Source organism: Miniopterus natalensis, chromosome 9 (assembly GCF_054644295.1).
Source record: "Miniopterus natalensis isolate mMinNat1 chromosome 9, mMinNat1.hap1, whole genome shotgun sequence".
NCBI classification, from domain to species: domain Eukaryota; kingdom Metazoa; phylum Chordata; class Mammalia; order Chiroptera; family Miniopteridae; genus Miniopterus; species Miniopterus natalensis.
The window spans coordinates 76,975,936-76,999,963 of NC_142089.1; the positions used below are offsets into that span (position 1 = coordinate 76,975,936).

General features: G+C 43.9%; 1 protein-coding gene and 2 pseudogenes across 2 annotated transcripts in view; 2 read left to right on the forward strand and 1 right to left on the reverse strand.

Moving 5' to 3' along the window:
* Positions 1–4,703: 4,703 nt before the first annotated feature.
* On the forward strand, positions 4,704–8,008 carry LOC107528707 (large ribosomal subunit protein uL30 pseudogene; annotated as a pseudogene).
* A 10,930-nt stretch (positions 8,009–18,938) lies between these two features.
* Positions 18,939–19,473, reverse strand: LOC107528715 (peptidyl-prolyl cis-trans isomerase A pseudogene; annotated as a pseudogene).
* A 2,289-nt stretch (positions 19,474–21,762) lies between these two features.
* Positions 21,763–24,028, forward strand: part of LIMS1 (LIM zinc finger domain containing 1) — a 108,566-nt gene continuing 106,300 nt past the window's right edge. Inside the window, exon 1 of one of the 2 annotated variants that reach the window (XM_087820669.1) lies at positions 21,763–21,837. In XM_087820669.1, the coding sequence (XP_087676795.1) occupies positions 21,806–21,837 (32 nt within the window). In that variant the 5' untranslated portion in view covers positions 21,763–21,805. Of the gene's footprint in view, positions 21,838–22,032; positions 22,285–24,028 lie in introns of those variants that run through there. The other variant, XM_016201865.2, reaches the window with a different exon arrangement.

Genomic DNA, 24,028 nt, shown 5'->3' on the forward strand with positions numbered 1-24,028 from the left:
AAATGCTGACAAAGGTGTTACCAGTCAAGCATGGGCATAAAGTATAGCAATTGTAAAAAATAATAATAAAAGTAACATTGTCTCCTAGCTTTGGGAGGCGCTTTCCTTTTCTGAAAGAGGAAGTTTAGATCTCTTTCAGGAGTTCAGATCCAGCTTTCCCTCGCGGTATCAACAGCAGCTGTGAGACCCGAGTCCTCAGGCGACACCCTCTTTATCCATGTGTGGTGGGTCCAAGGCTTGATTCCCATGAGCTTAGGGAACAGTGTGTTGTCAGCAGGATGTCACAGGGACTGGTCCTTTGCTCAGCTAACTGCTGTCCAGGACCTTGAGCCTTCCAGGTCTTTAGTAAGACTTGGTTTCCCGGCTGGAACGGGTATGTAAGGACTCATCAGACCGGTATAGACCTGCAATGCGCAAACTTGTGCAAAGTTGTTAGTGTTTGCCCTAAGTGTTGTACATATTGTTTGATTTTTTGATACATGTTCTAAATCTAAAGGGGGTGTTCCTAAAACAAACTTGGAAGGGTCTCCCATAAACCATTTCAAAAGGACTTGATTTCAGCCCACTTCAGGATGCTACCCTAATTCAGAGCAAAGCAATAGGGAGGGCCTGCTCCCATTTCAAAAGTGTTTTCTGGCATATTTTCACCAGGGTCTTCTTTACCAAGTGGTTCATTTTCTCAGTCTTCGCCGTAGATTGGGGTTTCCGAGGTGCATGTAGTTCCCATTGAATCTGCAGTGCCCGTCCTATCTTCTGGGAGATTTTCTGAAGCGACCACAATGGCCCAGTGTTGCTTTGAATGCTGATGCTGTAAGGAAGTCCAAACCTAAGGATTATTTCTTTGATTATTTCTCTTAAGGTACCTCAGTTACCTTCTCAGTTCTACTGGGGTATGCCTGTACTCATCCATAAACGGTGTCTACAAAAACTAATAAAAATTTAAAGCGCCCTATGTTTTTAGGCATCTGTGTAAATTCAAACCACCAGTCCTCTAATGGACAGATCCCTTTATATTGTGCTCCCTCTCCTGTTGGGCACGTTCTGTCTTAGGATTATTATTGGCACATATCTGACAGGCTTGGATAATCTTCTGAATGGTCCTTTGTAAATGAGGACCCTTCAGATGTGGTCTAATGAGGTCTGTTAAAGCATCCCTTCCATAGTGGGTCCATTCATGTAGGTGTTTGAGGGGGGGACATACTAGATAGAGCTTCAGGGAGCAAGATCGTACCATGAGTGTTGATCTTCCATATAGAATTAGGATCCGTGTTAGAGAATCCCCATTCACAGGCCTGTTCCTCATCTAATTCTGTGTAATGGGGTTTAAATTATGACAAGGTGGGGAATTAAAGCCCCAAGTAGTAATAGCTCCTCGGTGGCTTGTCCTGCTGCTTTATCAGCAGTTTGGTTTTCCTGGCTTTGGGGGGAACCAGCCTTTTAGTGTCCTATGCATTAGGGAAGTCTGGTTCAGTAGAGTAACTGCCTCTAGCAATTTTTGAATCTCTTTTGCATATCTGATGTCCTTATTTCCCGAGGTTAAGAGCCCTCTTTATATAGCTCCATGGGCATGGACTACCATGAAGGCATATTTAGAGTCAGTGTAAGATGTTAACATTCTTTCCCAGAGATAATTCTAAGGCTCTGGTGAGGGCTATCCGCTCAGCCTTTTGTGCTGAGTTTCCTACGTCAAGGGCCTGGGCTTCTATTACCTTGTCTTTGGTGACTACTGTGTACCCAGCTCGTCGTTGAGCGTTCTCCATGAAGCTGTTCCCATCTGTTTATATAATTCCCAGTAAAGTTCTGTCAGTGGCTGATCCAATAGATCCGATCTGCTGCGGCTCTGTCAGCCCAAATGTCTCGATTGACCTGCTTGTAGATCTTGGGTGGGGAGAGTTCACCTCTGAGTCCTATCAGGAAAGTCAGGAGCACCTGGAGCTGGAGAGCATGTTCCAGCAGGATTACTAAACATAATTGCTGTTTCAGAGGAAAAAATTATTTGTGCATGCAATTTACAAAGTAATTCTTGACCCAGTGATGGGATGGGCAGTGTGGCATGTAGAGAAAACTAGGCAGAAGTTTTTGATCCCCAAGATGGCATTTTAGAGGTTGAAGGAATGCTCATTTTTGTAATCGTCCTGTCACTACAGTAACCATCACCACAGCTGAACTTTTCTCAGTTAGTTTTGTATTAGCACTAAGTATCTACAAGGGGGTCACTTAGCTTGTTCCCCACTGTCAGTTGTATCCAGGACTCCTGTAGGGAAATAGTAATAGGTCGGGAGGTGTCTAGGGGAGCCCCTGGGCCTCCAGATTCCTCATTCCTTTCTACATCTCTAGGAGAGGGTTTCTATCCTTTTTATTTTTTTTTTTTAATTTGGGGCAGTCCTTTCTCCAGTGGCCCTCCTCTTTACAATAAATAGGCACATTAATTGGCACCTAGTGTCCTGCCTCTTCTTCTTGTTTCCTGCACTGTTTCTAAGAAAATGATGGCCTGCTTTAATTGCCTTATATCCCAAGCATGGTGAACTTTAAAGGCTACTGTCCACCAGCTAGGAGGGATTCATTCCCAAGACCTCATCTGATATCCAGGGCACTTTGCCCAATAAAAGTCATGTTTACCATATGGACATTTTCTGGTGCCTGTAGGTTCACATCAGTGTGCTTTCAATAGTCCTAATAGAATGCATATATGCATAGCTCATGGACACACACCAGTGTGGGGAAGGCCTGGAGTGGGGCAGGGGCTGGGTAGAGGGGGGCAAAGGGGGAAAAGGGGGACATCTATAATACTGTCAACAATAAATTTTTTTAAAATAGGCCTAATAGAGCCTTTCTAAACACTGAGAAGGATCTTTGGGTTCTGTTGAATGGCCTGTATCATATTCAGGCTCTTTTGTCTAGGTACCCCTTTTCAAGCCCTTCCAATGTGCACCTTTTATAACGTTCTAGGAAGGCTAGGTCCCCACTATATGAGTCCCAGTTGGGCTCTGTGAAGGGAATCACCCAGGGGTCCTCTGGGGATTCTCTTGACGGAGATGATGAGCCTCTTCTCTAGCCTAATCTATAGCCACCTTTCATCTCTCGTTAGCAGGATGTTAGGGAGAGCCTGCACATCTGCCCAATTTGGATGGTGAGTGGCAAAAGTGGAGGTGGTAAGATCTTCCATTTTCTGAGGATCCTCCCTATGTGAGGATCCTAACTAGGTAAATCTAAAGTAGAAAATGGAGTATGGGCTCAGTAGCAGTCAGCAGGCTGGCCTTCCTGGTTTATTCCACCTATAGTATATCACCTCAAAGGGAATTGTCCTACTTTGGACAGTATGCTCCCTGGCCAGATTGGGTGTCCTGCCCTTTCTTTGAGGGGGAGACCATTCCTTCATCATACAGGGTGGGGCTGTTGCTCCCCTGGCCCTATTTCAGGGGTATCTAGCAGCAGGGGCGGGGGGATCTTGCTGCTAATACTGGGTTCTCTGGGATGGTCTCATTAAAGAGACTCATCTCACTTTCCTTTTCTTCCTGTGTATTACTATCAGGGAGGAGTTTTGAAGCCAGTTTCCTTCTCTGCCTCATTTGGTTGTTCCCTTTCTTTGCTAAATCCTTATTGTGTGAAGACATAAATGCCTGGACATAAGGAATGTCATACTATTTCTCTGACCATTGGCAAAACAATTCCAACTGTATGATGGTATAGTAATTTAGGGAACAATTAGGGGCCATTTTCCCCTATAGTCTAAAGTATACATAGGCCAGGCAGTGTTACAATAAAAAATCAATTCTTTCTTAGTCATTGGATTATAGCCGTACATGGACCAATCTGCTAAAATTTGTCCCAGTGGGCTCCCTTCAGGAGTCAAAGCAGAACAACAACTGATGGTACAAAAGTACAAACCCAAAACCAGACAAAGTGGGAACATATGAACAAAACTTGGACCCATAATTCAGTCCAAATGAGCGCTCACAAGCAAGTCTTACCCCTGCCAACCGATACCACAAGTGGTCCTGAAAGGACCCAAGTGGCACAAAGCCCAAGTGGGAGGGATAGCCTACCAACCAGTACCAAAAATTGTATTAACTGGACCCAAGTGGCACAGAGCCCAAGCAGCAGGGATAGAGGACCCCAGTTGCACACCGGTTCAACCTACCCAATCTTGGAGTCCATCTGCTCCTCAGAAACCTTCCACCAGCCAAGCATTTCAGGCAGCTGATGCCTTGAGAAGGAGTTTAGGGACATTCCCCAAGAAAAGCTCTCAGTAGCTGCTAGTAAGTCCCCACAGCCCCGCTCCTGGGGTCAGCTTGCCACAGGCAGCTGGGACCCTAGCCTGGGCCCTTTGGGACTCAGGTCCATGCTGTCCCATCTGGGTCACCAAAAACTGCAATCAAAATGGAGATTCATGTGCCTACCACAACAAAAGTCAAATTCATGAGACAGGTGCTGGTGCAAAAGGAAGGAGGTTTATTCAAGTGTCACAACCTGGGAGAATGGTGGATTCCTGTATCAAAGATTATCCTCTCTTCCTGCTCAAGCCCATGGTTCTCAGGGTTAGGGAGTTGAGGGCTTCTTTTTTATCCAATTACCTTTCTAGCTTTTGGCATGCTCAGGCCCTGTCCATCTTTTTAGCTTTCGGTGCACTTGGGCCCTATCCATTCAGATTTCTAGCCTTTGGCATGCTCAATATAAGAACCTCCCCTGCACCATCATGGCCAATGGAGGAGACTCCACAGTTCTCCCTGTCTATGGTAAGCATACTATATAATTAAGCTATCCTAGTTTTATTTGGTATCTGAAAAGCAGCTATTGCTTTAAAATAAATACACAACAAAGAAAACAACCTGATACAGCTTTGCAGGTGTCATTGAGCTAATTTTCACCCATGAGTGTTAAAAATCATTTAGTTGTTTATGTATATTATATACAGAAGGAAAACCTTTTCCACCTGCATTCAAAATGTGATTACATGGGAGTAAAATAAAGTTGTGCCCTTCAAATTATTACATACAGTTTTGTATGAATAGACACTAAATATGGTGAGGAAATATGATTTTAGTTTCAATAATGGAGATGAAAACCCTGGTTTCCCTTCAAGGATGGGCTCTGAACCTGTGTAGTGGTTACCCTTCTAGATGTTTGCCCAGCAACTAAGATGACAACAATCTCCTCCAACTCTGCCTCTCTCTCTGGGAACTTTTGTCCTACCACAATACAAAGGTGCAGGTAGGCCCAACCATAATCAATTGAACCAGATACAGATCCCAAACCCAAGTTAATTCTATTCTCTCAGGAATGTGCATTTGGGACTACAGCATCAAGACACATCTTCATAACTGGCATTGTGATATGTAGATGCAGGAGCTCTGGGATAAACAGAAAAAGCAGAAAAAACACCAACCGACAGAGAGTGCAAAGAAGGTCAAATGCAGAGATAACAGAAACTTGTAAGAATTCCAGGAGCCTTCAACACTGCTTCTAATCCATGAGACTGAGGTACAGTGCCTTCTATACAGTGTCCCTGCATCCTCATAGTAAACGCATACATACATCAGGTGTTGTGTGAGTTGGGGTGGAGGAGGGAGGAAACTGGAGAGCTGAAAATGAGAGTTACTTAGAAATCTGTGTAAAGAGTAGTTACTCTCACCTACCTAGAACAGATAGTAATTCTTCCCTCTCCCTGAAGGAGACAGATTCATTTTTTCAAATGAAATTGAGCCAGACTAAGAATACCAGCTACATCAGAAAAGGCAGAGAAAACTCTGTAGTACTTAAAACAAGAATATTGAGTAAATGCCTACATTATGACTGGGAGCCATCCCCATGCCGCCTTTTACCTATATCACCCCTGCTCCTGCTCTGTTCCCCAGAACTCCCCAACTGAGCCTGTTACCCTGACCAGAGGACAACTTTCCTGAGAAATTTAACCGACTCAGAGAAAACAAGATACTGACGTCTGGAGATTCCCTAGTGAAAAGATCATTTATTGCCATCATCCTAGAGTTAATACACTATTCAAGAAACCCTGCCCACCAACACAAAACCGACACATCTCTTTCTGATGTCTGACTCAAATAGGAAGGAATAACTAAGGGTAATCAAATATTTGAGGTAAGCCTTCAGAAAAAAGAGCTCTGAATATACAAAACTTTTTAAAAATTAATATTTTCAGAGAGCTGAGAGAAAAGATCAGCTTGTTAATGAAAATGAGAAAGAAAAAATATTCGACCTATATACCTAGGAGTGTAATTGTTAAGTTATGTGGTAACTTTATGTTTAATGTTTGAGGAACTGCCAAACTGTTCTAAAGTGACTGCTCTACTTTAACAATCTCGCCGACAGTGTACGAGGGTTTCATTTTTTCCACATTCTCGCCAACACTTAATTATCTGCCTCTGATTCCAACCATCTGAGTGGATGTGAAGTGGTGGTATCTCATTGCGGTTTTGATTTGCACTTCCCTGATGACTAATGAAATTATATCAAGTGTGTTTCATGTGCTTTGTATATATATATATTTTTTAAAATATATCTTTATTGATTTCAGAGAGAGGAAAGGAGAGGGAGAGAGAGAGAAACATCAATGATGAGAGAGTCATTGATCGGCTGCCTCCTGCATGCCCCTGACTGTGGATCAAGCCCGCAACCCGGGCATGTGCCCTGACCAGGAATCGAATCCCGATTGCCTAGATCCTAGGTCGACATTCAACCGCTGAGCCACTCCTGGCCGGGCTGTATATTTTAAAGAAATATCTGTTTAAGTTATTTGCCCATTTTAAAAATTGGGTTACTTGTCCTATTATTATTTAATTGTGCTCTTTACTTAATCTATATACAAGTCCCTTATCAGATCTATGATTTGCAAATATTTTCTTCCACTATGTAGGTAATCTTTTTTTCTTTCTCAATATCATTAGCAGCACAAAAGTTTTTAATTTGGACGAAGTTCAATTTATCTACTTCTTTCCTTGTCACTTGTGTTTTTGGTGTCACATCCAAGGCACCATGGCCTAATCCAAAGTCACAAAGGTTTATACCTAAGTTTTTTTCTAAGAATTTTATCATTTTAGCTCTTACATTTAGGTCTCTGGTCCACTTTGAGTTAACTTATGTATATAATATAGAAAGAAATCCAACTTCATCATTTTGCATGTTGACATCCCTTTGTCCCAGCACTATTTATTGAATACACTGTCCTTTCCCCGTCTAATTGTCTTGGCACCTTTGTTGAAAATCAATTGGCCACTCTTTTCCGGCTGGAACCCTGGAGGGTGCAGAAGAGAAGAAGGTTCCTGCTGTGCCAGAGACCCTTAAGAAGAAGCGAAAGAATTTCGCAGAGCTGAAGATCCAGCCCCTGAGAAATAAGTTTGCCCAAAAGGTGCTTCCAAAGCAAGAAGGAAGCTCATGTATGAAAAAGCTACGCGCTATCACAAGGAATACAGGCAGATGGACAGAACTGAGATTCGAGTGGCTAGGATGGCGAGAGAAGCTGGCAACTTCTGCATACCTGCGGAACCCAAGTTGGCATTTGTCATCAGGATCACAGGCGTCAATGGCGTGACCCCAAAGGTCCGAAAGGTGCTGCAGCTTCTTCCCCTTGGCCAGATCTCCAAAGGCACCTTTGTTAAGCTCAGCAAGGCTTTGATTAACATGCTGAGGCCTGTGGAACCATATTGCTTGGGGTAGGTACCCAAACCTGAAGTCAGTAAACGAATGGATCTACAAGCGTGGTTATGGCAAAATCAACAAAAAACGAGTTGCCCTGACAGATCACACACTGATCGCACCATCTGCGTGGAGGATCTGTCATGAGATCTGTACTGTTGGAAAGCGCTTCAAAGAAGCAAACAGCTCCCTGTGGCCCCTCCAATGGTCACCCCACGAGGTGGCTTGAAGAGAAGACCAGCCACCCTGCGGAAGGTCCCCGGAGAGACCAGGTCGACAGGCTTATTAGGAGCATGAACTAAGGAGTCTACCATGGTGATGTTTGTAATCTGGTCGGTTAATAAAGCGAGTGCTTTGAAACTGAAAGAGAGGGAGAGAAAAAAACAACTGTCCAGCCGCCGGCCCTGGGAGCTGCGCCCTGGGCAGCCTGGCTCCCTGCGGCCGGGGCTGTGCTCCGGGCTCCCCGCGGGACGCGGGCAGGGGCGTGGGGGCCAAGCCCGAGGTTCCCCGGGGCGAGAGCTCGCAGCCGGCCGCGGGCTGCGGGGGCGCCTCCCTCCCTCCCGCGCCCGCACCGGCCCAGCGCGCCCCTTCCCCGCCGCCGGGCGCGGGCGTGAACTTCCACTCGTGCCCCGAGGACGTGGCGCCCCACGGCGCCCGGCGAGGGCATCTGGGAGAAACTCGAGCGGGCGCGTTGCCCCGGGGCCCGCCCATGGAATCGGTGCCCGGAGCCGTGGCGGGGGGGGGGGGGGGGGGGGGCCTGGGGAGCCCGAGGCCCGGCCCGCGCGGGGTCGCAGCGCCCCAGACGCGGGCACGATCTTCAAATGTTGCCTCCTGGGGCATCTTCTAATAAGAGATTTCTCAAACAAAACAAAAAAAAGAAAGCCAGCTGGCCACAAACGTAAGCATTTGCATCTGTGCGCTCAGGCCTAGTCCGATGACCTGCGTGCCTGACCCCTGCCGGCCCCCCTCTGCCCGTCGCTGAGGCTCTGCGGTTAGGCTGCACAGGATTGAGTGGGTTCCTCACACTGTGTTCTTCCTTTCCAATACTGCTTTGACTCCTCTGGGTGCTTTGCGTTTCCATGTGAAATATAGGATGAGCCCGTCAAGTTCTTTAAAAACACAGGCTGGGGTTTCGATAGGGGTTGGGTTGAATGTGTAGGTCAATTTGGGAAGTATTGCCTCTTAAATACATTCAGTCTTCCAATCCATGAAAATAGGTTTTTTCCATTTCTTTAGGTTTGCTTTACTTTCTTTTGACAACATTTTGTAGTTTTCACTATACAAGTCTTGCATTTAATCGTTAAATTTATACTTAAGTATTTTATTCTTTTTATCCCATTTAAATGGAATTGTTTCTTAATTTCAGTTTTTAATTGTTCATTGCTTGTGTATAGAATATTGATTTTGTTTACTAATTTTGTATTCCACAACCATGTGAACTCTTTATCGGCTCTAGCAGTTATTTGAGTATGTGGATTTCATAGGTTTTCTATATACAAGATCATGTCATATGCAAATAAAAAGAACTTTCACCCTTTTCCAGTCTTGATGCCTTTTAATTTTTCTTGCCTGATTGCCTTGGCTAGATTCTCTAGTACAATGCTGAGGAGAAGTAGTAAGAGAAAACATCCTTCACTTACTTCTCATCTTAGGGGTAGAGCATTCAGTCTTTCACCACTCAGTAAGATGTCAGCTGTGAGATTTTTAGAGTCCCTTTATCAGGTTGAGAAATTTTATTTTAATACCTAGTTTGTTAAGTGTTTTTATCATGAGAGTGTTGTGTTTTGTCAAATACTTTCTCAAAGTCCATTTTTTATTGACTTGTTGATTTTAGAGAGAGAAGAAAGGAGAGAGAGAAAAAAACACATCAATTTGCTGTTCTGCTTATTGATGTATTCATTGCTTGATTCTTGTACGTGCCCTGACCTGGCATCAAATCCACACCCTTGGTGTATTGGGATGATACTCTAACTGAGCTACCCAGCCAGGGCCTCAGGATTGAGATGATCATGAGGTTTTTGTCCTTTATTAATAGGACATATTACTACACTGATTGGTTTTTGGATGTTAAACTAAATTCTTGCATTGCTGAGAATAATCAGATTGATACTTGAAGCTTCATGATGAGGGCTAGAGTGTATATAATACCATCTCACTACTTTAATATGTGCTTGAAATTTTCCAAGATAAAAAGTTACTAAAAATTAAAGAGTAGAAGGTCACTGAAGAATTAGTGAGATGTAACTAGGAGACTAAGAAAGTGTAGGAGGGAGAAGCTAATGTTAACTTTAGGAAGAACAAAGAGGCAGATGACAAAGGCCATAGTTGCTGCTGCCTCACTGGATGACAATAAGAAGTCAAAGCATTTTGCAAAATATTAGGATGTTATATTAGGAGAATGGTTATAGGGCAAGTGAGGAGGCAGAAGGGTCCTAAGTTCTTACCTAATATGAAAGTAAATTAATCAAAATGGTGAAAAATAGATTTAACAAATCTATGAGCATAATACGTAGAAATATGAAGGTAAATATTAGAAGAAAAAGCTAAAATAGTTTAAAGTAGTTGCCTCTGGAGAGAGGGCCTAGGATCAGACAAGAGGAGCATGGGATTAACGTTTTTTTATTATAATCCTTTAAAATAAAATAAATAGCCCTGGCTGGTGTGATTCATTGGTAGAGCATCGCCCTCGCACTGAAGGGTTGTGGGAGGCAGCCACTCAATGTGTCTCTCTCACATTGATGTTTCTCTCTCTCTCCCCTCCCCATCCCTTCTACTCCTAAAAATAAATGGAAAAAATATCCTCAGGTGAGGTTAACAGAAAATATAAAAATATATGAAGACTGCAGGGAACTAGAAGTTCCACTACAGATTGTCTTTCAGTGAAAGGGACTCAACTGCTAAAAAAACAAAGAAGCCCTGGCTGGTGTGGCTCAATTAATTGGGCATCATTCCGGGCACCAAAAGATTGCTGGTTTGATTCCCGGTCAGCGTATATGGCCTATGCCCAGGTTGTTGGCTAGACCCCCAGTAGAAGGAGTGCAAGAGGCAGATCGATGTTTCGCTCTCACTCTCACATTGATGTTTATCTATCTCTCTCCCTCTTCCTCCCTTCTTTCCCTAAAAATCAATAAAAATATATTTTTTAAAACTAAAGAAAACTTGTAAACATGGAAAACAATTAATAAACCAACTTTATCTTTATTTTAGAAATAGTCCCTCTTTGGTAAGAGCCCTGCTTGTTAGTCTCAGCTGATTGCTTTCAGTGTCTCATGACTATTATTACTTCCCTTAAAACCAAAGTAGACACTTGAGTTCCAAATTCAGACCCTCTCTGAATAATTTAACAGATAGTTTATATTATTTATTTTACTGCAGTTTAAGATTACAATAAGAATCTATGCCCAAAGAATAAAATATTATTTTTCACAAAGTATATCTTTGTGATATTCTGTAGAATAATGTTTCGATATACCTCCTACACTAAGCATAAGTAGGAAATCTCTATATTTCGTGTTGTAATATGATCTTATTTTAAACTAAAACTCATATTGAGCACTGGACATTATCTAATGTTTAATTCATATGATTCATTCTGAGTTTCTGACTGAGATCATTCTCTCTGGCCTTGAGCATTTCTGCTGGGACCCATAAAATATGCAGCTAACTTAATTTCATGACTGCACAATTTCTGCTTCCTTTCCTGGAAAAGGAGAAATCATTCAGATCAGCTTTCATAATTGCCTTATAGGCTACGACTTTGAAATATTTTAAAAGAAACTCCTTTGTTCTAGAATGGCTGTGTCTAATACAGTAGCCACTAGTCACTTGTGGATATTGAAAGATTGAAATGTGGTTATTCCAAACTGAGATATACTGTAAGGTTAAAATACACATCAGATTTCAAAGACATATGAAAAAATAATGTAACATTGACCCATGCACCGAAGGGTTGAGGTCCAATTCCCGGTCAAGGAAGGGCACATACCTGGGTTGCAGGTTCAGTCCCTGGCCCCAGTTGGGGCGCATGTGGGAAGCAACCAATTGATGTGTCCCTCTCACATTGATATTTCTCCCTTTTCTCCTTCCTCTCTCCCTCCCTCCCTTCCACTCTCTCTAAAAATCAGTGGAAAAAATATCCTCTGGTGAGGATTAAAAATAGATAAATACATAGTGTTTATAATGAATACATGCTGACATTTTAAAATTGAGAACATGTTGGTTTTAAACATATGTTGCTGGTAAAAAATATTCTTAAACTTAATTTCACCTATTTCTATTTACCTTTTATAATGTGGCTACTAGACAATGTTTAACTTACTTATAGAGACCGCATTTGTGACTTGTATAACTTGTATGTTACACAGTGCCGCTCTAAAGAGCCATTCTGATAAGTCCTAAGGTTGATTCCAGATGCCTTCAGGGATAATATGTCTATTTAGGGTCTTCCTTGAACTTCACCATCTAAACTCCAGCAAGGATGAGAAACATATCTTCTCCCTTCAAAAATATTCACTCCCCATGTCCAAAACACCAATTACATATTATTTGAGGGCTATTAAGTTCCTCTTTTAAAATGTAAATTGAAGAAGATTAGGCCAGATACTGTCTTCGTATCAATTATAAAATTAGATCACTAGATTGTTTTTTCCCTAAAACCTGTAAAAAATAAATTAGCTCTCAGAGAACTACAGGATTACTTTTGTAATGTGATTCATGAATTACAGACTAAATTAAAATCCCTCCTTCCCTTAAAGAGTATGAAAGTTCTATGTTAGCCCTTAGAGTAATTAAAAGTTCATAAGCCTTGAAATAAATACAGGGTATAAAATCACTTCATTTTACAAAACAAATTTTAAATTGGCTTTCGAAGCTATGCGTAGGATAACGAAAGCCAGGTTTCTCACTGTCACAGAGAGAAAGAAATTACAAATAAGCCTGGCTGGCGTGGCTCAGTGGTTGAGCATTGACCTATGAACCAGGAGGTCATGGTTCAATTCCCAGTCAGGGCACCTGCCTGGGTTTCAGGCTCCATCCCCAGTAGGGGGCGTGCGGGAGGCAGCCGATCAATGACTCTCATCATTGATGTTTCTCTCTCTCTCCCTCTCCCTTCCTCTCTCTGAAATCAATAAAATAAGATCAACAACAACAACAAAAGAAATTACAGATAAGCGAAAGAGGAATGCTAGAATGAATCCATGGTGCTAGGTTGAAGGCAAAGGTATCAGAACAAGTGGGTTTTTTTGCTTATTTTGTTGTGTTTTTTAAAAATATATCTTTATTGATTTCAGAGAGAGGAAGGGAGAGGGAGAGAGAGAAAGAGAAACATCAGTGATGAGAGAGTTGTCACTGATCGGCTGCCTGCTGCATGCCCCCGACGGGGGATTGAGCCCGCAACCTGGGCATGTGCCCTGCCTGGGAATTGAACTGTGATTCCTGGATCCTAGGTTGGTGCTCAACCACTGAGCCCTGCTCAGCTGGCTCACACACACACACACACACACACACACACACACACACACACACACACGCACACACACACACACAGAAATATAGATAAGTGTATATTCATGGATTAGTAAACATCCATGTATTTTTTATGTCTGCTGGCTAAGAGGGCCTAGATGAATACATCGAGTGTCCACCTCTTGGTTCTAAAGTGTTATGTTAAAATAAAAGGAACCAGAGCTCCTTGGAGAAATAGTTGATTCCAGCGCTGGTCAGGGATAATATAGGATGACCCTGGAGCAACTTGTGGTGCCAGAAAATGAGGAAGTGCTCCAAGGACAAAAGGATGGGCACATCAGACGGACACAGGAGTCAACCTGGAAGAATTCCCAATGAGGAAAGCTGGGACAACTTGAGCAATAAAACAAATAACAATAGTATTTAATTGTAACCCAAAGAATAAAATTAATACCCATGAGTCCCATGTGTGAATTTTATTTATTTATTTTTATTTTTTATTTTTAAAAATATATCTTTATTGATTTCAGAGAGAGGGAGAGAGAGATAGAAACATCAATGATGAGAAAATCATCATTGGACACCCCCAACTGGGGATCAAGCCTGCAACCTGGGCATGTGCCTTGACTGGGAATCAAGCTGTGATCGCCTGGATCATAGGTCGATGCTCAACCGGTGAGCCATGCCGGCCGAGCAGCTTTGGTATTCTAATGCTGATTTTTATTTCCCTCACTCGTAACAAATTTATTACTTGGAATTCTTCTGTGTGGAAGAGTTGTGCCTTCTCCCCCCATTTTAAAATTTACACATGGGCCTGGCTGGGCATGGCTCAGTGGTTGAGCATCAACCTAGGATCCAGGAGATCATAGTTCGATTCCTGGTCAGGGCACATGCCTGGGGTGTGGGCTCGATCCCGAGTGTGGGGTGTGCAGGAGGCAGCTGATCAATGACACCCTCCTCATTGATGTTTCTATATCTCTCTCTCCCTCTCCCTTCCTCTCTCTGAAATCAATAAGGACATATTTTTTAAAAAAAGAGTACCGAAGCTAATAATTGCGGCAGGCAAGATCAAATGATGGACATAAAAATTAGTGGACAAGTTAGGAAGAAACAGGATATTACATATCTCAAAGTGCACCCTTCAAATATTTGTTGACTGCAAGGAATAATAGTGACTTTACACCAGAGAAACCTGACAGAAACCACCCCAAACAGGGGCCAAGATTAATATCACCAATCATAGGGCCTATCAAGGCTGTGTACCCCCTGATAGGCTACGCTGGGAAGAGCACTGTACCTCATTCGTATCTTTCCCGAAAGGTTTAACCATGGGCTCTGTTTAACCATGAGTAAAAAACAAACACAAAATGAGGGGCATTTGACAAAGTTAAAAAATATTCATAGGAAATGGTCAGACTTGTGGTCACCAGAGGTCGAGGATTGGAAGACGGGGAATTGTATGAAGGTGATCAGAAGGTACAGACTCCCAGTTATGACATAAGTAAGTCCTAGGGATGACAACATTATGACATAGCTAACACTGCTGTGCGACATGTAAGAAAGTTGTTAAGAGCATAAAACTTGCCTGGCAGGCATGGCTTGGTGGTTGAATGTTGACCTATAAACAAAGAGGTCAATGGTTCGATTCCCTGCCAGAGCACATGCCTGGGCTGTGGGCTGGATCCTGCAGGACGCAGCCAATCAATGACTCATCATTGATGTTTCTCTCTCTTTTCCTTTCCACTCTCTGAAATCAATAAAAACATATATTTTTAAAAAGAGTGTAAATTCTAAGAGTTCTCTTCACAATGAGGAAACCGTTTTGCTTTTTTCTTCATATTGTATCTATATGAGAAGCCAGATGTTAGCTGACTTCTATTGTGGTAATCGTTTCACAATATATATATATAAATCAAGCCGTCATGCTGTATGCCTCAAACTTTTACAGTGATGTATGATTATTATTTCTCAAAACTGAAAAAAGATATGAAAATAATAAAAATATATGCTATCAATTTTGAAAATTTGGAGATAAAATAAAATGATTTTTTAAATTTAAATTTACTCTGTAAATACTGTGTATCCACAATAATCTTGTAGAATTTAAAAGTTTGAAGAATCCTAAGAATAGGCATATAGATCAATGTAACAGAACAGAGAGCCCAGAAATCAACCCACACCTCTATAGTCAATTAATGTTTGACAAAGGAGGCAAGAACATACAATGGAGTAAAAACAGTTTTTCAATAAATGGTTCTGGGAAAATTGGACAGGTACATGCAAAAAAAATGAAACTAGATCACCAACTTACACCATACACAAGAATAAACTCAAAATGGATAAAAGACTTAAATGTCAGTTGCAAGACCATAAAAATCCTAGAAGAAAAGATAGGCAGTAAAATCTCAGACATCTCTGGTAGCACTATTTTTGCTGATACATCTCCTAGGTGGAGGGAAACAAAGGAAAAAAGAAACAAATGGGACTACATGAAAATAAAAAGCTTCTGCACAGCAAAAGAAACCATCAATAAAATGAAAAGGGAGCCCACTGTATGGGAGAACATATTCACCAATGATACAGCTGATAAGGGGTTAATTTCCAAAATATATAAAGAACTTACACAACTCAGCAAGAGGAAGACAAACAATCCAATTAAAAAATGGGCAAAGGACCTGAATAGACACTTCTCCAAAGAGGACATACAGATGGCCAAGAGATGTGTGAAAAAATGCTCAGTGTCACTAATCATCAGAGATGCAAATTAAAACCACACGGAGGTATCACCTCACACCTGCCAGAATGGCTCCATCAACAAGTCAACAAACGGCAAGTGCTGGAGAAAATATGGAGAAAAGGGAACCTTAGTACACTGCTGGTGGGAATGCAGACTGGGGCAGCCACTGTGGAAAATAGTATGGAGTTTTTAAAAAAATTAAAACTGGCAAAGACGTGCAGGAAGGCTTGCGGGCCAAGGCAGCGAGTGCTGCTCGGGGTGTTCACAAGCCATTTACCTCTGAAGCTAGATGCCCAGCACGTAGCAATGCCTTTTGAATATTCCACTTTTTAGAGGCATTCCAAAACCTTTTTTTTAAGTTAGGATCAAGTGTAGAATAACATAGCCATTCTGAAGAGCAATCTGCGGAATTTAGAGAACTTAATATCTGTATAAATATGGCCCCATAACCCCACTTCTGGGCATATATTTCAGAGCAACGTGCACATAAAATGAGAATGTTCATCTAAGCATTAGCTGCGGCAGGTAGCAGGGTTGGATGCAACTTATGTCCCCACCTCTATGGAAATGTGGAGGGGAGGTGTACTGTACAACACCCTGCAGTACTTAAAATAGTAAATAAAATAAACATATAGAGATGTTTGCTTAAACACAGTGTTGAGGGAAAGAGCAAGAGACAGGATGAGACCTATAGCGTAATACCACGTATGTAAGTGTGTAAACGAACTGAGAGTTCATCCCTCCCAGTTTACAGAAGAGCCAAGCACTGAACCCTGAGTTTTGCCACAGATAAACTAGAGTCCCTTTATTTGCAGACCGCTAAGCAATTTAAAACCCGAACTTCCCGATGGCTTACAATGGAACGGTTTTAAGAGGTTAGCAGGAACAGCTATGCCGAAGCACGCCGGCGGGGCAAGTTTTAATTGGAGAACCTTGAAACTTGGCCATTTATGGTAAGAGGTTTCAGCACCGGGTCTTTCTAGACAACTGTCCCTTTGTTTCTGAAAGGGGAGGGGAAGGACTTTGGTTCTCAGTTCAGTGGGACAGCAGGGGACGCGCATGTGCAGTGCTGTCTCTGAAATAACTCAAGGATTGCATTAATCACCCGTCTGGTTTAAGGGAGCAGAACTAGTTTTAAACCACTCAGTGTGATTTGTATGCTGTTTCAATTGCAAAATATGTACATTTACAAAACAGCAGCAAATACTTTCCAACAATATAAATAAAAACAAGGACATACCAAAACTATGAGAATTGGTTCTCATAGTGGTTGGGTGTGTAACTTAGATTTTTAATGAATTTATAATACTCCCTCAAGGAAATATAGATTGTGTGCATGTCCCCCCTCACTCCTGATACCTAGTGCCTCTACAGATTCAATTTCTGTTGTAGTTTTCTTGTATATCTTACCTTTCAAGATGTTTCTACATATATAAGCAGGTGAATGTGTGCGTGTGTGTGCGTGTGTATGTCCATGTGGTGTCTCCCTTTTTTCTTCCCTCAGAAGGTAGCATACTAAGCTTTTTTTCTTTGTCTTATTTTCTTACTTAAAATATATCATGGAGATCATTCTTTATTACTTCATCTCATGGGCCTTGTTATTTTTTAATTGTGGTAAAATACACATAACATTTATCATCTTCACCATTTTTAAGTGTGCAGTTCAGGGGTGTTAAGCTTATTCACATTGCTGTACAACCAAACCCCAGAGCTTTTCATCTTACAAAGCTGAAACTCTATACCCATTAATCAATAAATTTCCATTTCTTTCTCCCCCCAGCTCCTGGCAACCATCATCCTATTTTCTGTCTCTGTGAAGTTGACTTCCCCACATGAATAGAATCACATAGCACTTGTATTTTTGTGACTGGCTTATTTTGCTTAGCACAATGCCCTCAAGGTTCATCCGTGTGATATTTTGTGTCAGAATGTCCTTCCTTTTTATATCTGAATAATAATAGTTCATTGTGAGTTTATACAGGTTTTGCCCAATATCCGAAAGCAGAGTGTTTCTATGAAACCTTCTGTAAGCCAAAATGGCATAAAGTGAAGAAACAATTACCATTAATTTATATGGCAAAAAATTTTCAGCGTACCCAGGCCCCCAAAATAACCAAATCATACCAAATACACTGAATTATGTCCAGTTTTACACTGAGCATAACACCCCTATGAGCTCTCTCTGTCTTTTCTGATACCTTACAACACAGCTTGCTAATGGATCTGCAAAATAAATGGAGATAAAGCAGATGCTCACAGACACAGCTCACAGCTCTGGGCCTGGGTGCCAAGGTGTGGAGGGCAGCTCCTGGGGAAAGAGCTTGGCAGGGCCACCCTCACTGCTCGGGGTGCATGCTGCGTCTGTAGAACCTGCTGCCAAGCAAATGCTGACCACTACTTTCACTTTTCACCTTTTTTCATAAAAGGGAAAATCATCTTGAGACTTCTCTCATTTAGCGAAAACAGGCACTAATGTAGGTCTTCATAAAAGCAAAGTGGCCTAACATGAACTTTTGGAAAGTGGGGAGTCCCTGTGCCACATTTTGTTTATCCACTCATCCTTCAGGACATTTGGGCTGTTTGCACTTTTGTCTATTGTGATAACGATAGTATCAATATGGGTGTACAAATCTCTCTTCAAGTTCCTGCTTCCAATTCTTTTGGAATCTCAGAAACTAGATTGCTAGATCATAGGATTGTTTTATTTTTAATCTTTTGAGGAACTGCCATACTTTCTTCCACAGTGGCTGCACCATTTTACATTCGCGCCAACAATGCACAAGGGTTCCAGTTTCTCCACATCTCTGCCAGCACTTGTCGATAGAGGTGGTATCTTATTGTGGTTTTGATTTGCAGCATCCTAATGATTACTGAAGGATGTGAGCATCTTTGCATATGGCTTGTTGGCTATGTTTATATTTACTGATTGATTGTTTTGACAATTGTTTAGTTTTTATTTCATAATCATAAACTTAACTCTGCAATCCAGCTAGACTTGAAGGGGTAAGGAAAATACGGAGCCCAATGAACCTTGTCGAGAGCATGAAGATTATAGAACATTCCGAGAAGATGGAGGGAAACGGGTGCTCTCCTGAGCTACAGAAGGAATGAGGTCTGGTAGTTAAGATAAAACACAAGTCAAATTTACTAGAGTTGTCCACAGTCAGCAATGGTGAGCTTCTTGCTGGTCTTGCCATTCCTGGACCCAAAGCGCTCCATGGCCATCACAATATCCAGGCCTTCTTGCACCTGGCCAAAGCCCACATGCTTGCCATCCAACCACTCTCACTGGCAGTGCAGATGAAAAACTGGGAGCTGGTGTATTGGGTCAAGTATTTGCCATGGATGAGATGCCAGGACCCACGATTCAGGATTAAATTCTCATCAAATTTCTCCCCATAGATGGACTTGCCACCTGTGCCATTATGATGTGTGAAGCCACCACCCTGGCACATAAATCCCGGAATACTTCTGTGAAAGTAGGACGCTTTATAACCAGATCCTTTTTCTGCACTGCTCAGAGCCCAAACATTTTCTGCTATCTTTGGAACTTTGTCTGCAAACAGTAGGAAGGAGACGCAGCCCCAGGGCTTGCGGTGGACAGCAACGTGGAAGAACATGGTGGGGTCGCCATGGCTGGGCAGCTCCAGCTCCAGCTCCAGCTCCAGCTCCAGGGCAGCAGCGTCTGCAAAGCGGCCTAATTTTATTTTTTACTAGCTGCACAGGATTACATGTAGAAACCATAATTTATTTAATTAATGTCCCGGTTTAATAAACTTTCTCAGTTGCTCTTAAAAACAAAACTATGGCGATTCTCTTTGTACATTCTTCTTGTTTCCAGTTTTAAAACATCTTCATTATGGAATTTCAAATATGCACTAAGGTAGACAAACTAATATAAAGAACTCCATGTACCTATGAGCCAGCTTAACAGTTACGATGAACTTATGGCCAATTTTGTTTCACTGATACTCCTACCCACATCCCCCACTCCAACATTTTATTTTCAAGAAAATCCCAGTCATTGTCATTTACTTTATAAATAGTTCCCTAGATACCTTTAAAACTTGTGCACACGGTTTGTGTACACATAAGAATAAATCTGTAAGATAAATTCCATAATGTGGATTTTCTGGATCAAAGTGTAGCTGAATTTCACGTTATGATATTGCCCATTTGTCCTCTACAAAAATTGTGTGGATTTGGTCTCCCATCAACAGTAAATCAAAGCACCTGTTTCCCTGTGTGTTGTCCAACCGTTAACCCTTGCCTGTAGGGGAAAAATGGTATTTTAAATTTTTATTTGATATTAGATACTTTCTTGTATTTTAAAAAATCACTTGTATTTCTTTTTTGTTGTGGAAATCTGTGTATACACCTTGTCTATTTTTCTGAGTTGAACTTTTTCTTATTCTTTTGTGATAAGGAAATTAGACCTTTCTTGGTCATCACACTTACTGATCTAAAAGTTTTTGACTTCTGGGGTCTGTATCTTGTTTGTAAAGTTTCTCTTCCCTCCAACCCTCATTTTTTTTCTGCCATGTTTTCGTCTAGTATTTTCTTTTTTTGCTCTATTCAGAATTTATTTTGATATAAGGATGTCAAAGGCATCCAGTATTTTCTCATCACATATCTAGACTATTAAGAGACAAACGTTTTCCTTCTGTAATTAGAAGTATAGTTGCAAAGCCAAGGTCAGACGCCCCCCTGCCTGCGCCGAGGCCGCCTCGGATCCGGGCCTGGAACCAGCCCGGGGCGCGCTCGGGTCCCGTCGGGACACCCGGGAGGGAGCCCACCAATGCTCCGCTCGCTCGCTCCCCCTCCTCCCAGCACGGCCTCCTGCGAGGACTAAAGAAAAAAAGTCAGATACCCTAGGAAGAGGGCTTTTACGCCCGGTAAGTAACCTACCAGGCGCGTTGCCGACCTCGGGTCGGGTAGACCGACGGGCGAAGGGAGCGGGGGCGAGAGAGGGGAGGGGGGCGACAGGGGAGGGGGGCAGGGGGGCGACGGGGGGGGCGACAGGGGAGGGGGGCAGGGGGGCGACGGGGGGGGCGACAGGGGAGGGGGGGCGACGGGGGAGGGGGGCGACGGGGGAGGGGGGGCGACGGGGGAGGGGGGCGACGGGGGCGAGGGGGGCGAGGGGCAGGGGGGCGACAGGGGCGAGGGGGGCGAGGGGCAGGGGGGGCGACAGGGGCGAGGGGGGGCGACAGGGGAGGGGGGCGAGGGGCAGGGGGGCGACGACAAGGAGGGGGGCGAGGGGCAGGGGGGCTACAGGGAGGGGGGCGAGGGGCAGGGGGGCGGGGGCGAGGCAGGACGGGCGGTCTCAGGAGAGGCTACATTTCCTACTCAGTCCCGGGCGCAGGGAAGCCCCGGGGTGCGCCCGCCAGGCGCGGGGCCAGCGCACAGTCAGAGCGGCAAACCCCGGGAAGGTCGCCGCCTTCCGATGAGGCCCCGCAGGCCCCGCGCGCGACGGGGAGGCCCTCGGTGGACCCCAGCGCCTCGGGCCCCCCGTCCTCGCCCGGGCCGCGCGGTCCCAAGCGAAGCAGAGCCGAGGTCTGGGGAGTAAGAGCCCCGCCGTCTCGTCCCGCTGCGGGCGCGCGACGCCGTCACCCCTCGGGGCGGCCTCTCGGCCTCGGGCCGGGGGCTTGCGGGGCACGTGGGGCTCACGGGCGGCGGGTCCTCGCAGCAGCGCGTGCGGGGCGGGGCCCCCGGCGCCTCCCGCGCCTCCCGCCCGCCGCGCGCCGCGCGCCCCCGCGTGGCCAGCCCCGTCATCCGCGGGCTCCAGATGGGGCGGGGGCGGGGGCGGAGGCTGGCGGTGGCCTCCCCGCCCCGGGCCCGCCTCTCCTTCCTGTCGGTGGCCCGCCCGCCCGCCCACACCCGGCTGCGGCGGCGCGAGGAGGACGCGGCGGAGCGGCGCGGGAGCCCGGAGTGAGGACGGCGGCCCGCGGCGGCGAGATGCTGGGCGTGGCGGCGGGAATGACCAACAGGTAAGGCCGTGCCCCCCCGGGCGCCCCGCCCCGCGCCGGGCGCCCGCCACGTCCGCTGCGGGAGCTCGCGGGCCCCCCGCCGGCCTGGGCGCGGGCCTGGCTCTCGCGCCCCTTCCGGCCGGGGCGCCCCTGCGGGACCGTCCGGGGCCTCGGCCGCCGGCCCGGCCACGCGCGCCCTCCCCGCGCGCCCTCCCCGCGCGCGCCCTGCGGCCGGGCCGCGTGCGGTCCTAGGAGGTGTTTCAACGGTTACTGTGGACGTGGCCGCTGTGTTAGGAGCACTGTGAGGGCGAAGGCTGCCTCAGGGCTTAGCAAAGTGCTCAAAAAAAAAAAAAATCTGTTGCGTGAATGATTTATATTCTAGCAGTTGGAATATAATATAGATCAACGGTCTCAGCTCCCATTTTAAAAAGAGAAAAGAACTTTTACTTAGGATGGTCATGCCTATAGGTATGTACTGTATTAGAAATGAAAACAGACGTTTATTTTTAATTTATGTAAAACAATAACTTCATGATAATGTTAACATACAAAACACATTTTTATGAAAAGAGTATTTTTCTAAACAAAAGAATTCGTGCTAGGAGTGGCATTCTTTTACATTTTGCAGTTCTTTTAAATGTCTTTCGTAGAAGACAACGGGATTTTTCTATCTCCTTTGCCTTCAGTTATTTGAGATATATCTTGATCGAATTATCTGAAGGAAATCCGGTCTTGCACGGATGAGTAGTTTGAAAAAGGAGGAATGTTTTAATAGGTTTTCAGATAATTGTGGGTATTCTTTGTTACTACACCCAAAAGAGGTAACTGGTAGTTTCTTAAAGATTAGTTTGGATGTGAAATCTGAAGCTTTACAAATGAACTTTTCACATGTGCTACATTAAAATTCATTGGCCTATTGTGCAGTTTGAATGGACTTGTTACCCATTGTAACATCTTATGTCTGTCATTTGGAAAAGATTGATTCACGAGTTAAGGCAGATCTTCCAAATGCTGACACATTGCATTATATAGTATCGCTAAATCTCATTTGTTAATACCACCCCAGATTTCCCTTAAGTATTGAGAAGCTGTCAGACTCAAGGTGGGGGACACAAGTTTTCCAACATTCTAATTTTCAGTTGAAATCTTTATTATCAGTAGGCAACTATTACCAATTGTTTTCCTCAAAGTGATGGGTTCATTTTGTTCAGTTTCAAGAACTGTCGGGCCCCGCCCGCGTGGCTCAGCGGTGGATCATCAGCCTGTGATCTAGGAGATGCAGTTGCAGGTGGATTCCCAGTCAGGGCACTTGCCCAGGTTTCGGGCCCGACCCCTGGTGGGGGACGCGCAGGAGGCAGGCAGGCAGTCAATGACTCGCTCTCATTATTGATGTTTCTCTCTCTCTCCCCCTCTTCTTTCCTCTGAAATCAATGAAGACGTTAAAAAACGAGAAATGTCTAAAAACCATGATTTGTCTGTTGTTTCCAGTAAAAATGGTGTCGTGAAAAAAGCATTTAATGTATGTGCTTTTAACATACGTGCTTTTCCTTGAGACAACTGGCTTACCTTGGTATGCAGCAGAAGTGCTTTATACTTACCTCTCTTTTTTTTAAGCTTTTTTTAAAAAATTGATTTCAGAGAGAGGAGGGAGAAAGAGAAACATCAATCTGTTGCCCCTAACCGGGGACTGAAACCGCAACCTGGGTGTGCACCCTGATTGGGAATCAAACCCATGACCTTTTGGTGTACAGGACGATGCTCCAACCAACTGAGCCACAGTGGCCAGGGCATGCATGCCTGTCTTTTCATCACAAGTGACAAAAATGAAAGTCAAGGGTCAAGATTTAATATTCAAAATTTGTAGTGCTTCAGTAGTTCTTCAAAGACATTTTTTCTTTTTAAAAAAATGTATTGAATATTAAGTTTATACAAAATTTAAAATATATGTAAAATATAAAGAATAATGATACAGTGGATATATAGTATAAGTAAAGAGTAACAATTTTCTTTTAAGACCCTCAACCTCTTCCTGATCTAGTATCTCTCCTTGATCCCACCCCCTTTCCATCCTGAACTTTCCATTAGCAACCCCTTACTTTTTTTTTTTGTATTAAGTACATTCATATTATGTGTAACCATCACCACCATCCAGCTTCAGAACTCATCTTGCAGAATTGAAACTCTTTACACATTAAAAAAAATAACTCCCCAT